Source organism: Silene latifolia, chromosome X, assembly GCF_048544455.1.
Source record: "Silene latifolia isolate original U9 population chromosome X, ASM4854445v1, whole genome shotgun sequence".
NCBI lineage: Eukaryota > Viridiplantae > Streptophyta > Magnoliopsida > Caryophyllales > Caryophyllaceae > Silene > Silene latifolia.
The window spans coordinates 2512007-2527536 of record NC_133537.1 but is presented as its reverse complement, the minus strand read 5'-3'; the positions used below and the strand labels follow the sequence as shown (position 1 = coordinate 2527536).

General features: G+C 37.5%; 2 protein-coding genes across 4 annotated transcripts; one reads left to right on the top strand and one right to left on the bottom strand.

Moving 5' to 3' along the window:
• LOC141622221 (potassium transporter 4-like) lies at nucleotides 1-9759 on the bottom strand. Of its 3 annotated transcripts, none has more exons than XM_074438269.1 (9): nucleotides 9258-9759; nucleotides 7250-7490; nucleotides 6915-7160; nucleotides 5400-5450; nucleotides 4993-5253; nucleotides 3950-4002; nucleotides 2676-2790; nucleotides 2327-2581; nucleotides 1-1385 (listed from the first exon to the last, which is right to left on the bottom strand). In XM_074438269.1, the coding sequence occupies exons 1-9, from the start codon at nucleotides 9303-9305 to the stop codon at nucleotides 301-303; spliced, it is 2355 nt and encodes a 784-aa protein (XP_074294370.1). In that variant the 5' UTR covers nucleotides 9306-9759; the 3' UTR covers nucleotides 1-300. The 3 variants fall into 3 exon arrangements, with proteins under 3 accessions (XP_074294370.1, XP_074294371.1, XP_074294372.1); XM_074438270.1 differs by lacking the exon at nucleotides 9258-9759 and adding an exon at nucleotides 8463-9257 and having other exon boundaries at nucleotides 7250-7570; XM_074438271.1 differs by lacking the exon at nucleotides 9258-9759 and adding an exon at nucleotides 8054-8072.
• A 4568-nt stretch (nucleotides 9760-14327) lies between these two features.
• LOC141622219 (histone H2AX-like) lies at nucleotides 14328-15109 on the top strand. Its single transcript, XM_074438268.1, has 2 exons — nucleotides 14328-14627; nucleotides 14716-15109. Exons 1-2 carry the CDS (start codon nucleotides 14409-14411, stop codon nucleotides 14944-14946), a joined length of 450 nt encoding a protein of 149 aa, XP_074294369.1. The 5' UTR covers nucleotides 14328-14408; the 3' UTR covers nucleotides 14947-15109.
• Nucleotides 15110-15530: the final 421 nt, after the last annotated feature.

The window sequence follows — 15530 nt, the reverse complement described above, 5'->3', positions numbered from 1 at the left end:
AAAAAGGACAACAAATAACCGAGACAGAAGGAGTACATCGTTTTACTTTATTCTATCATATTCAAAAGAAAAGTATATAAACTATTATCTTCCCAAAGCAAGAAAACCCTAAAACTATACAGATGCCCAAAAAAGATACTCGTATAAGAGAATGGGGAGTTGTAAGTTATAACTACCCAATTTGTGAGTAACCAATTGATCAACATTTTCAACTTTGTGCCCCCTTCTACTTCAATAAGACGGATATATTCGTCTTAAATGAGAATTTTACAAAAAGAAAAAGGTTATACATGAAAAATCCTACACATAGTATATCATGCCAACTTCAATGAGGCTGATGTGAGGTATGTTGAGTGCCACAGCAGGACCTCTGCAATTCTTCCTCAGAAAAGAGTATCCTATATCAATTGCAAGTTTTTTCATGAAGGACGACGATCGTCTTGCCTTCACATAAGAATGCCCCATTATATATGCAACTCCGGCTTCTTTTGCCTCGACTAAGTCCACCAGCTCGTCTCTCACTGCAGGGTCCATAGCCGGGCCTGGTGGTACCTGAAACCTTACACGCCGTCTCCTGGTGACCACACTTTCATCCTCGTATATTGATCGCAAACTCTGAAGAGTTAGCGATCTGCTTGATTGAGTGATTTCATTAATGTCGTGTTCATCTTGCTCGGAGATGATCAAGCTTGAGGTTGCATCGGCCGCTCTAGTGCTTATCACGGCCATCCTACCGTCGAATGAGGAACTATCGGAACCGGAATACCGTGATTCTACGGATTCCATTTGGATGAACTCTGCTATGCTTTGGATAAGTAAGTTCTCGAACTCCCCATCATCTCGAGGGGTGTCCTTATACCCATATCTAACTATACAACGGTACATGCGATAAGGTCGAGGACAGATACGGCCAATGAGAAAGCGCTCTTCGGGAGACACATATGGGACCGGAACTGACTTTACACAAACAAAAACCAAGACTTTGTGATAAGCAGGAAGGTTGGTCACAAAATGGGAGAAGATAGCAGGTACTCCGGTGGCGAGTTCAGAGTAGATAAGACCAATACCGGGCACACGTACTATTCCGAGGCTGGGACCAAGGCCAAGTATCCATTTCAAGGAGACTTTGTTGTGCAAGTCAAAGTTGTATTTCTTGCGGGTCCCATAATGCCAGACGTACATTACAAGCATGAAAACAAGGGACAGCATAATGGGAACCCAACCCCCTTGGGCTACCTTCGTAAATGCTGAAGACAAATACATACCTTCTATGAAACCAAAGAATAGAAGAAATGGAAGAGCAAAAAAACCTTTCTGCCACACAAAGGTGATGACAAGGGCCATGAGGCAAGATGTGATGAGTAACACCGACATGCAAGCCAAACCTGGAAAAAACAGGCCATAAGTAACATTCATCCGAAGGGTAAACCACAACAAACCTTGAAATGTTGATTGCTCTTTTAAATCATCCCTCAACTCCTTAATTGAGAATTTTGAGCCACTTCCTACACCTAACACAAGACTAAATTGATCTTTGTATTCCTCGTTAAGCAGTCTAAAATTTGAACCTTTTGGTCAAGTCCTTCTGCTAGGACTTTGTTTCCATTTTCAATGGAGTCAAAGACTCAATATATAATAATAATAATAATTAAAAAAAAAAATAAAAAAAAAATGGCTTGCTAAACCGGTTGTGCTTCATTTTATTGTGAGTAGAAGTCATCGGATGCTATTTTCGTAGCCAATTTTCATTATGGGTCCTCCTAGAATCCCTATGTGTTAACCAACAAAGGAACACCAAGTAAGGCTGCATGCATTTGAGAGCCCTGTGCCAACATTTGCAGACACTTCTAGACACCTAGGTAATTTGTAGTTAATTTTGTTGTTGTTGTCCTGCAGTTAGGACTAGACACAGTCACCTACTTCAACCAGAAACTAGAAAGTTCCGACTGCCTCAAAATAATCATGAAAATCAGGGAAGGCGACTCAGATTACAGCACGCAAGCTCATCAAGATGACTGAGCACACAGCAGGGAAGCCTACTGACATTACAGCATACATAAAGAACAGTGATGATGAAGCTTCCAACTTTATGAGCACTTGGAATAACTCGGGCAACCCATTACTGTAGTGAGATGAGATATATTTCATTACTGTTGGACATCAGTGACTATTTTACTTGTAGCCATTGCCGACATCTCTATCTTATTGGAATGACTTCATAGTAAATCTCGAATCTCGAATACCATGAAATTGAGCATACTTGTAAACAAGAATATAAACACGGGAACTTAAGATATGTGAGAAACCAATAACAATGAAAACTTACCATAAGCATGCCCAATCAATGTGGTGTCGCGGAAACCAATAGTAACTGAAAGAGTTAGAATCATGAGGATCCAATTGATTTCTGGGATATATATTTGGCCATATATATGTTTTGAGGTGTGCACAACTTTCACGCGTGGGAAGCAACCAAGAGCGTGACATTGTTTCACAATAGAGAATGTGGCAGTGATGATAGCCTGACTTCCAACAATCGCAGCAAGGGTGGCAATCACAAACACAGGCCAAAACACAGGATCTGTGTGACAAGACAAAGCCATGACAAGAATGTTACCTGCTATACTACATGACAAGCATGGGAACTTATTTTGTATGGTAATGAGAGAGCTGACCAGGAATCGAGTCATAGAAACTGAATTCAATGCTGTTTAAGTTCTTAGACAGAAAAGCAGCCTGGCCCATGTATTGTACAACAAGACAAGGGTATACTACGCAAGCGAAGGCAAGCTGCAGATGCAAAACCAGTGTTAGATCCTTTGCACACACAGAAGCACTAAGGATTTGTTTGGATAACAAAAGTGGTGGAAAAGGAAGGGGAGGGGGATGGAGGGGAGGGAAAGGTCTGAAAGAGAGGGAAGGGAAGGGGAGGGGAATGGAGAAGTGGAGTTTTCCCTCCAAATTATTCCTATGGTGGAAGGATATTGATTAGACTTGGAGGAGGAAAAATGTTTCCCTGCTACCCCATTTGTTATCCAAACAAGGGATTTTGTATCCCTCCCTCCCCCCTCCGTTCCCTCATCCAAACAAGGCCTTAGGCTTTGTTGTATATAGTATAAAAATCTCCATCGATATGAGATATTGCAATATGTATCGGGTAAATTTAAAATAGGGAAAATCCGGGCGAGACCACCGATTCATAACATTTACCGGCCTACTCGACCAGATAGGTCCCGTGAAGAACCCGGGATGGCAGAAACATTAAGGCTTTGTTTTTATACAACAGTGTGCATGGTTTAAAAATCTTGGGTGATACATCTTCGTATTGCCGGAGTGTATCGCTATCGAAGGCCGTAGATACGAGATATCGCAATTCACAAGAATGCGAGATGAATTCGGTAAACTAAAAAAGGGGGAAAACGGTCGAGACGACCAATTTATAACATGTATCGGCCAATTCGGTTCGATACAGCCCACAGAGAACTCGAGATGAACAAATCGTTTCTTGAATCCGCCAAACTATGCACGAAAAAGCAAAAATTTGTACAATACTGGTTAAATTAATTATTCTAAATAGCTTTTTTTTTGGAAAGGGGAATTATTCTAAATAGGTTCGTAGCGAATATATTGGTCAAATTAATTGTACAATGGATCCCTCCTCTGAAACTACCTACCCCAAACAGGGGATTTGTTCCCCTCCCTTTCCAACCACGTCCCTCAATCCAAACTAAGGGAAAGGGTTTGCTTGAAATAGGATTGTTACTATATCAGAGCCCTTAATCCCAATATGATATGGGACTTGTTAACATGGTTTATCCTTAAAAATATTCTTTTTTTACCTAGATTATGGGTGGAGATAAAGGTAATGGGAGGTAGCGTAAGGAGGAAGGAGAGGAAGAGAGGGCAATTAACTCATCAGACATCATTAAACTTTCTAAGAATCACATACCCTCACGGAGAAAGCTGTAAAATGACCGATATCGGCAAACATAGTTTCAGTACCTGCAATTAGTCAGGAAAAATGGAAAATTGTGGGAGTCGAACAATTATTCTAAAGCAGCAACCAGAAATACACGACCTCTTCAATGTAGTCGAATTATATAATATACTTGACGTTTATATCTTACTTTCCTCGTAATATAAGACGTCTCAATTTTCAAGAAAGTGGATTGAACTTTAACTTAACAAAAAAAAAGGTGACAGTACTTAGCTAAATAGTACGGAGTGTAAAACTTAAATGATTAGATTCGTAGCGAAAAATACTTTCATAGTTTCAAAAGAATACAAATTTCATAATAGTCATTCATAAGCTTTGAGCGATATTTATGAGGTCCTGTGCGAAATTTCAAAATCTAGTTAAAAAAATATTAACACCATACGCTCTATTTATTTAATACCTAAATACAACACAAATAATAAAAATATATTGAGGTCAACATTCTCCTTACCACTATTGCAGTATATAGATTGTCAAATAATTCGGAAGCCAAGAGCTTGTTACAATGTTTTGTGGTGACAAAGGAGGAACTATGATGACCTATTAATTTGTTAAGGTGCATAAACACCTAAAATTTAAGACGCTGACAGAAGTTTGCTACGGAGTAATTAATTAGGAGAGCACTCGAGTACACGAATATGGACAGACGCATATACTCCCTCCGTCCCAATCATTTGTTTGCCTTTGATTAAAATACCCCTCACAAAGAATATAAAAGGTAAACAAATGATGGGACAAGGAGTATATTTCTATGGTGCAATCGAGTTCAAAGGGAAAAGAGGAAACTTTTGGGAATGATATAAGATTTTATAGGAGCAAGTGATGCGATTAATTTCTTTAGTAATGACAGAGGAACATGCTGGTAACATTGGCGGTCATCTAACAAGACCAACGTATTCCCAGACTGATATGAAGGGTAAATTCCATGACAAGAAGTACAGGTTCTACAAGTCGACAGTTTGAAAAAGAAATAATAGAAAGCAAGGTTTACGCACCTGTTATGCAAAGAAGTATACCACCAAGAGAAATCCATCCATCTTTCCCCGTTTCCTTGAAGTATCGGACAATATAGTGGGGAGAAAGTGCATGTAAAATTTTGGGATTCCAATGAATTATGTTGTACAGGCCAATTACTAAAATTGAAAATAGCCAGATAAAGACGACGGGGGCGAACAAGAAGGCCACCTTGTGGGTGCCACAGTGTTGCAAAGCAAACAAGCCAACCAATATGACGCAGGCAATCACCATAAGCTGGCCTAAAACACAATACACAATTTCTTTAAGAAAGACAATCTATTATAGGTAAATTTGTGGGACATTCAGCTTTTGAGCAAACAAGATTTCACGAACAGATGTTTAATAAACCCCGGAGACAGGAAAGAAGATATGAATGTTGACTAACCCTCTTTAATATTTGGTACAGCAACTCGAAGACCTGAAACAGATGACAGAACTGGAAAGAAACCAAAAAAAATTTAGTCAACAACAATGCCAATTTATTAACATGTCCATGAAATTTTGATAAAAGTTGCGTTCTTTCCTAATAAATACCATAATTTATAAGTTTTGACAGGTTCTAGTATCTGTGACGACTAAAGATGAGTCGAGTACACTAAGAAAAATCCAAAAATTGTAGAGCACCTTACAGTGATTGTGGTTACCAAAGGCTAAAACATTAACAGCTATAGTATAAATTAAAGCCTAGGTTAAGTAATTTCGATTCATAGAACAGTAAGTACAACATTTTTCACCAGGAAACCATGGGATAGGACCAGCGGACCAGGAGGTTGGCGAAAGACCGCAAATAACATCAACCCATAATCCATATGGGCTCACTTGGGATGGGGGTAAATGCCATCAGGGTGATGGAACTCAAAACAAAGGGGACGAAGAAGAAACTAGTGACATCGAGGGTAGAAAAAAAGGGAATCATCGTATTTTTTATGACATTGTTTCTACATGTCAACATCTTCAGCTTCGTTTTTCAAGGTTATTATATAGGTGGATAGTGTGGAGTCATGTTCTATTTATAGATAAGATTGCTCTTGATAATATGAAATCTTCATGTTCTTGCTATCCTTTTGTACATCGGTGTCAACCCTTGGTGTCTTTTTGTTTATGTTCGTCGTTGGTGTCCTTTAATCTATATACTATGTTACTTACAAAAAAAAAGGTAATATAACCCCACGTGAAGGTCGGTAACTATTACCCCTTTGATATAAGATAATCGTCACCCTCTGTTCCTCATTTCCACCCTCCATTACCACCACATTCCTCCATTTTCTTCTTGTTCTAAGCTTTATTATCCCGTAACAATTACCCCCATCCCGATAAGTCATAGGAAAACATTACAGGAACAGGACTTGATCCCTGGATAGGAATCCATCAGCTGACAGACTGTCAGCATCTAAAGCACCATGTCTACCAAAGACATTCATTGTGAATAGAAACAAAAAAAATTGAATCATGCAGTCCACTTGATGAGATATATTACACAAGGCCGACAAGGGGTGAACAGCTGATCAAACTAAGATCAAAAACTTTAAATACCTGAAACTCGTGATTGTGATTAATAAACACAATAACAATTATATGCTAATGGAGTAATGGTAACTGTCTTCTCTTCTTATATAATGTGAAGTGGAGTTTCTCATCATGGGTCTGACATAACACTGAGAGAGGTAAAACCGAGTACATTTGAATTTTTGGGATGTTGCAACTCAGGTGGTGTTAATTCTGTGAATATTCAGATAAGGGAAACTAAGAACGCAATTCTCTGAACTCATTCACTTGCCATTAGTTCAATTTCGCAATTTTAGTAACTCTGGTGTTTAAATTTTTAGTACCATCTGAAACAACAACAAAAATTTAAATACTGGAAAAAAGATACAAGCAAGCTAAGCTTTATCGGAAGCACCTGAAATAGCAGGTGTCAGCACACCATCACCAATGACCATGCTTGCACCAAACAACACCAATAATAATAAGGCTGTCCGCAGCTTCTTGTGTTTCTCAAGGAATCGCTTTAATGGAGAAGTAGAAGCAATTGACCCTGAGTGGCCATACTTATACGTAGACAGCTCCTCATCAGCAGCTTGTTGATTTGGGAGTAAGCTCAATTTTGCATGTCTGCAGAGCAGGGAGTAAAGAGCGAATGTTCCGCCTAAAACGATTACATACAAAAAGCTCTGTAAAATAAATCAAGTTAATAAAGTGAAATAATTCAATTTGAAGATAATGATAGCAGCCAACCTTCCCCATTATCATCTGCACTTAATACAATAAAGACATACTTCAGCAACGGAATTAGAGTGATAGTCCAGAAAATCAACGAAAATGCGCCAAACACTACATCCTCAGTCAGATAATTCTTTCGATTCCCCTTAAATGCGCTTGTATAAACATATAGTGGCGATGTGCTCATGTCCCCATAAACAACACCAACACTTTGACATGCTAATAATAGGTTCCTTGAGATAGTTATCCATGAAAACTGCAAGGCCATGCATCAAAGGAATTAGGAACTTTTCAGCAAGATACAATAGCATGCATCACCTTAACTCTACAAGGCAACTGAACAATGAAATACCACAAGATCTCCCAACAACATTAATGTAACCCCAGGCTCCAGCGCCTTAAACTCAGGAAGGCTTTTACAGACAGCTCAATGGGTCATTTTCCTTTTTGTTCCATCATATTCCAAACCAAACAATAGTAGATCTCCGGAAAAACAATATTCTCGGGAAATTAAATATCATCATACAAGTCCAATTCCTTCTTATTGAAACATTGTCAAGTGCAAAAAATGATAAAAACCTAGGATTAAGGAGATATCATCGCAAGTTTCTCTCAACAATTTAAATGCATTAAAGGCTTGAGTTTTGTTTGAAGTACTTTGCTAGATGACAGAGATAATTTGACAAGCTTTTACGGACAGAGACAGTACTCAATCAAGGTAACGTCAAGGAAAACCATAGAGTGAGAGCCCCAACACAGGCCCTATGAAAAACAAGTGACGAGTAGATGAAGTTTAAGCCTCAAACTGACATAACTTACATGGGAATCGAAAATCCTAGGAAAAGGAATGAAGGTCTTCCAGCTAAGCTTTGTTTGTCCCAACGAGTACGAAACATGTTGGCAAGAAAAGGAGTGGATATAGGAACTAGTTCTTAATTTTATCAATTTATGTATGATTTGTGCCACAAATTCATTTTAAGACATCCAATTAACAGCCCTGAATCATGACCTCCTAATAAACATTTGCACATTAGCACATATGACTTTAGTTTGGACAAAACTATACCCTCGAAGACAGCTACGAGCAGTTGTAAAAACTTGAAACGCAACCAGAGAAGGGGTCGAATTGTGGTGATGGGACTCATGGTACATTGATCATTCAGGCAGTAGGAAATTAAGGGCTAAATTTGATGCAGAAGCAATCAGATTGGTGTGCTCGCTGATAGACATATCGAATAAATTGAAACAACCACTTAGTCGCTGTTCAATTTACAATACAGGCAAACCATAGAACTTAATCCTAAGTCATGTACGGTTTATACTGAAAATCTCAAATTAGGTCGCGCCAATAAAAGGCTAATGACCACATAAAACCATAAGAGGCGTTGACTTTCGTTTATACTAACTAACCCAACCAGAAAAACGCCAAATCAGGATAAACAATAAGGAAAAAAACACAAGCCTGGCAACTATAATCAAATATTTTCATCACAATCTACAAGCCATCCAGTAAGCTTAGCAACTAATCCAAATCCAAAATTAATCAAAAACACAAGCTTCCCATGTTGTTCATAACAAGCAAAAAAATAAAGGCAATCCCTCCTTAATCAATCAATTACAACCAACAAGTTTCCTGATCCAAATTAGCAGAAGAGTAGTTACAAAAATAACCCGTTTTACGCTTGTAGGTTAGTCAATAATCACTTTGATAACAAAATGAATCCAAACTAACAAAATAGATCCTGATTACTACATTCAAATAGAAGCCATTGACCATCAAAAACCCTTAAATTCAAGAATTAAATCCAATAAACTAATACCAAAGACTTCAAACTTTCTTACAACAAAGCCTCAGTCCCAAAATGATTTGGGGTCCGAAATGATTTGGGCTCGGCTAACATGAATCATCATTCGAACTCAAAAGACTTAAACTTTCTAACTTTTACAAGATACCCAAATCAAAAAATGATGAAAAACAACATTAAATATGATTAATTAAGAAGAAGAAGAAAAAGGGAAATACACGGGTCGGATTCCTTTGAGGATAATTTGCAGAATCTGGACTTTGCATTGGTCCCAACTTTCTATCAATCAATCAATCTCAATTGATTAATACGGTTATAGCACAAACTCAGTGATTATTTAAGTACCCAAGTATTTATTGTTGTTTTGTTCATCATCATTTTTTAATTTTTAATTAATCAAAATTATTGTTGGTTAGTGATGATAATATTAGGTTAACATGAATGACGTCCCACTTGTACTTTTAACAGTATTATTTTAGTACAACAATGACGTTACCAAACGCGGGGTCTACGCGACGGGGGCGATTCTTTGTACTACCCCGACCGGGTAAACAAGTCAACTGCATTAAGATCAGGTTGGTCATTTCAGGTTTGGGTTATTTTCGGCACTATTATTATTAAGTCGGGTTGATCATTTCAAGTAGCTTATAACAATAAGCATTTGGATAGCGATCCAAATAACTTTGGGCTAATTTGAGTTATGGGTCATGTTCGAGTGTCTGGCGGGTCGTATATGAGTCTGGTCAATCAAGTCGGGTCAGTTTTGACAGGTCTCGTACTACCTTATACGATGTTGCTGGTTTCCCTTAAGACAGACATATATATATGTCTTAAGTGTAAAACGGGTCAAATATTAATTCATACTCCTTCTGTCTCGATCAATAGTTATTTATTGTTTTTTGCACAGAGATTAAGGAAACAAGTATGGGTGAATTTGGATCACACAAATCACTTAACCCCACATGAACATGTAAAATGGTACACAAAAGGTTACCAAAAATGAAAATGATACACCCTAAAATGAAAATAGATAACTATTGACCGGGACAGAAGGAATATAAGTGGATGCGACAAAAGCTTTATCATTTCCTAAACATTATGTTTTTCGTCTCATTCATTTATTTGAACCGTCTTGTTATTTAAGAGGTATATCTGTCTTGTGAACATTAATTTGTTTATACGATGATGTCCTAGTAGGAGACTTTGTTTTATTAACAGGTACTTAGAATTAGATTAAGTAATGATATGTGAGGGTTTTTTAAAGCTATCTACCGAGAATGGAGTGCATGATTACATCAAAATGGAGTGCATGATTACATCAAAGTGGTTTTTATAATAACCGATTGGTAGTATGACGACTTTTTTCTAAATCATTGTACATAGTTAGGCATAAAGAAATATACTAAAAGTCATTGTCTCTTCGATCATCTCGAAAAATATGAACAATTTAATGATCGAGTATTTGTCAACGTCTTTGTTTAGGATTATTGGAAAAACGGGTTTTCGAATGAGATACGACTGTTACGACATTACAAGTTCATTTTAGTGTCAATCAGTTGCGTCTACCTTGTTTACATTAGAGTTGATACGCGTGCTTGGGTCAGACATGGGTCGGAGCAAGTGCGAGAGGTTGCCCGCAAACAAAGAGTAAGTGGGTTTGAGACAACTTCGTGGGCCAAGCTTTTGCGAGTTTTTTAAAATGTTGTGTTCAAGCTCGCTTTTTTTGTGGGACGGATTAGGCAGGTTCAATGGGTCATTTCGCTCATAAATACCTCTAATTTATACATCGAATGAATTAGTATTTTCAGCAAGCGAGTCATAGTGTTTACAAGCCTTATTGTGTTTTACTTAAAGAGTGAGTGCGAGTATACAGAACAATTTGTGTCGTTTTTTTAGTTACTAATAAAGTAAAATGACTTTGTCGGACTATGTAACACGAATGTTACTCATGCCCAACGAATTAGCTTCCACAGGGCATATTGATTTAGGATATAGGGCTGGTGTTAGTGATAAGGGTCTTATTGCCATTTGCCAAACTTTTGCAAAGGAAAACTAAGGCCGATTAGTTCAAAACATAGGAATATATGTCATTCAGGTTTAGATTTAGAACCCCGTACTTATTTGTAGTTGTTTGGTTCAAGCATGGAATGTATGATAATAATCAAGTGTGGGAATAGAGCTTAAATATTGGGTGGGAGGGAGAACGTGATTAAAGAGGTTGCAATGAAGTTATAATTCATCAAGCATGGAATGTGTGATAATAATAAAGTATGGGAATAAAGCTTAAATATTGGGTGGGAGGGAGTACGTGAATCAAAGAGGTTGCAATGAAGTTATAATTTATCAAGCATGGAATGTATGATAATTAATAAAGTATGGGAATAGGGCTTAAATATTGGGTGGGAAGGAGTACGTGATTCCAAGAGGCTGCACTGAAGTTATAATTCATCAATCATGGAATGTGTGATAATAATAAAGTATGGGAATAGAGCTTAAATATTGGGTGGGAGGGAGTATGTGATTTCAAGAGGTTGCACTGAAGTTATAATTCATCAGGCATGGAATGTACGATAATAATAAAGTATGGGAATATAGCTTAAATATTGGGTGGGAATATAGCTTAAATATTGGGTGGGAGGGAGTACGTGATTCCAAGAGGTTGCAATGAAGTTATAATTCATCAAGCATGGAATGTGTGATAATAATTAAGTATGGGAATAGAGCTTAAATATTGGGTGGGAGGGAGTACGTGATTCCAAGAGGTTGCAATGAAGTTATAATTCATCAAGTATGGAACTCCATTCCAAAATATCTTAATAAAACCTTTGCGTGGATTAAATCCATTCCATACCACCTAACCAAACACTCCCTAGGTACATACAGTATGAGCGTAGCTAACACTTTATGTCTTATGAAGGTTAATGAAACGAACTACCTAGTCATGATCTCGAGGCAGCGGTTGTGGTTTTCGCCTAGACGAGTTAGGATATAACGTCATCAACTACACGTCATTGTCAAGTATAACTGTTACACTGGCACCAATAAGAATCTCGAGTATACTTTCACTAAAACCTAATTGAACATGAGGCAAATACGAGTCATATTTGATAAATATTACCCATACAAGTTAGTCTAACGTCCGATAGTCTCGTTCAAAGAGTCACAAATATGTCTCCCACGTTATCAACTTATCAACATTCGTGATTTTACTTATCCTCTTATCTAGAAGTGATTAAAAACGGGCTTGGATCGAATATAGGTCAGGCTTAAGTTAAATTTTTGGCCAACGGCCAAAGGGGTTAGCGGGGTTGGAGCAATCACACTGGCGCCAATAAGCCCATGAGCGACCACGCCAAAGTTTATACGAACCCAAGAAAACATTACATGCTAAAATGACTGCAAAGATTATAAATATCATCATCATAAACTTATAAAACAGAACTACGTCCCTTCCGTTGACGTTGTAAATCATCAGTGACAGTGGAGCAATCACACAACTTTTTTACATATATCAATTTGTTGCCCTTATAATTCTGGAATTTGCTAAAAGGGTTTATGGTGATAAGATAGATAATTCTTTTTAAATTAATGCTTAAAAAACATATCACTTTAGTTTGAAATCAATTATTTAATAACTTCAATTATGTCTATGTTAGATTGAAAAATCAAACCTAAAACCATAATCCAATACTTTTTACCAGTCACCGCTAACAACCTCCCCTCTTCCCTAACCACCACAACATCACGAATCACCACCCATCTCGCCATGAGCCCCCCCACCTCACTCCACACCCACCACCACCACCCAATGAAATACCACCACCTCAGTCACTCGCACAACCACCGATGTTAAAACAACGATACTAAAAATAATAAAATGGATACGTATAATATACAATCAGGTACCACTAAAAATAATAAAATGGATACGTATAATAAAATTGGTTACAAAATATGATAAAACAAATATGATTGTAATGGAAACAAGTAACAAAAATAATTATCGTGAGTCACGATGTATAATTAAAAGGTTACAACAAAAATACTTAAAGAGTACGGATGATTGGTATACTAGTAAGTAGTAGTATCTCAATAACTTAGTAAGGTTGTGTCTCTACCAAGTTTTTGTTTAATAAAAGTAATAAAAACTAATGTTTCGGTTAAAACAACCAAACAATCTAAATACAACGAATACGTAATTAGTTGTATGCCAGCAAGACAGATATGAGAGGTTGTCCTCTACATCGATTGGTCTCCGTCGGTGCTCCTATAGAGTCTTGACCCTAGTCAACATCCATAAGCGACAAGCACGACCTCCAAGGTGTCCGAGGAACCTTGTCTGATGTCTAACGTTTTCTAAATTGTAGAGAAATAGTGGATATTATAAAAAAGTGTTTACTTACTTGTATTTGAGGATTTATAAGTTAATAACTGTATTTCCTCGTATGTTGTAGACTATGTGTGTCTTTTCTCCAGGTTAATTGAGCCTACAAGCCCTTCACATAGCTAGCCTTCTATAATATTAGCGAGGAACTGAGTGACATCTCTATGATATCTCCTAGCACTTGGCTCCGCGAGTCTATTAACGGTGGCCTATCAACTAATAAGAGTGGTAATTATTTTGTACATACTACTTTTATTGTAAATTTCATCAGAGATTGTAAATATTGAATGTGACTTTTGCAAGGATGTATCTAAATTGATCAACCGCGTTAAATTTTGTGTCATCGATAGTTGAGATTTAATACCATTTATTAATTGTGTGTGGTCGAATTATCCATTATAATTCTTGAAATATTTTGTTTACAAAAACATCAAATATTGCTCTTATAATATACTCCATACATGCATGCTTGAAACTTATGTAATATTATGAGGATATATAAAATACAGCTATATTAAACTTGAATTGTCACGATGAAGATTAATTTTTGGACTACTACTCTCCAAACAAATTACCAAATTGCATCGTAGACCGTTTATAATGAATTAGAAGGATCTAAAGTTTGAACTAAGTTTAATTGTTGACTTAAGTTATCCCAAAGAAATTAAGCACGGACCTAGTACGGTAGTACCCTCGTAGTGTTTTTCAATTTCAATTGGCGCCAAAATTCAAACCGAAAAAGCCGAAAATACGAAAACACACATAGGCGCGTCAATTCAAAAATTCACCAATTTCAAAACTCCCATTTCGCCACGCTGGCAATCCGTGTATCTCGCCTTCAACCAATCAAATCCCACCTTCATTCCATATAAAACCCCAACACCACCCCCTTCACATTTCATCAACACCAACACCACCCTCACAAATCTACATTCCAATCCTTCTCATATTCTCAAACACCATTCTCTCAAATTCATCTTAACAAATGGCTGGCAAAGACGGAACAACGAAGAAGACCGGTGCCACTGGAGGAAGAGGCCGGGTTAAGGGCGGAGAAAAGTCGGTTACTCGGTCTGCTAAAGCTGGATTACAGTTCCCTGTTGGTAGGATTGCTAGGTATTTGAAGAAAGGGAGGTATGCTCAGCGTCTCGGGTCCGGTTCTCCTGTTTACCTCTCTGCTGTACTTGAATACCTTGCTGCTGAGGTACTTACTTCTTCCGTTCAATTAAATTGGTGTTAATTTTTGTGATTGAAATTGGTGTTGATTATTGTGATTGATTGTGAATAAACAGGTATTGGAATTGGCTGGAAATGCGGCGAGAGATAACAAGAAGACCAGAATAATCCCAAGACACATTCAGCTAGCAATCAGGAATGATGAGGAACTAAGCAAGCTTCTTGGTGCAGTCACCATTGCTAGCGGCGGTGTTCTTCCCAATATTCACAGTGTTCTTCTTAACAAGAAGGCTGGCAAGTCTGCAAGCGACAAAGCCGAGATTGGTTCCGCTTCTCAGGAGTTTTAGGGTTTTATGTTGTATTTGGGGAAGCTGGGAAAATTAGCTCTTTTTGGCTTTAGTTTAGAAGTACCTGCGTATGTTAGAAGTGTGTTTTGGAAGTTGAAATTGATGTAAAAATTTCTGGAATATTGTTTTCTAATCAATATTAATCGTAGTAAGTTGATTTCTATTGTTCTTTATGTTGCTGCAATTTTTTTTTGGGATTTTGAATTCTGAGTTCTTCAATGGCATGCGTATCCTACTGGTTTCCATTTCATTAGTATCCGTTTTGATTTGGTTTGGTATCCGATTTCAATTCAGTATGATTTTCTGTTCTGGACCGGTTAATGAGTACCCCTGAATTCTGCGGCCGTTGGCTGTTATCTTCCCATTTTCATTGCAACGATTTATATTCTCTGGATTAATGCTTGTTGGGCCTTGTTTGTTTACTTTGGTCTTGTTTAATCTGGGCTTTGTATTGGGCCGATGTATGAAATATTTTGCTTCACGACCCAATTTTATGATTTTTTGTTCTGGACTCTATCTGAATAATGTATTTGGTTTAGTGGAGTTTTACAATTACACAAAATCTCATTATAGATGGTACATAT

Bases quoted from the DNA above. Each gene is read 5' to 3' on its own strand.
- LOC141622221 (XM_074438269.1), bottom strand. From the start codon at position 9,305: ATGCAAAGTCCAGATTCTGCAAATTATCCTCAAAGGAATCCGACCCGT. The intron at 4,003-4,992 runs GTGCGTAAACCT...GACTAATTGCAG, and splicing joins TATACTTCTTTGCATAACAG to GTACTGAAACTATGTTTGCC. The intron at 1,386-2,326 runs GTAAGTTTTCAT...TGTTTTTTCCAG, and splicing joins ATTGATTGGGCATGCTTATG to GTTTGGCTTGCATGTCGGTG.
- LOC141622219 (XM_074438268.1), top strand. From the start codon at position 14,409: ATGGCTGGCAAAGACGGAACAACGAAGAAGACCGGTGCCACTGGAGGA. The intron at 14,628-14,715 runs GTACTTACTTCT...GTGAATAAACAG, and splicing joins TTGAATACCTTGCTGCTGAG to GTATTGGAATTGGCTGGAAA.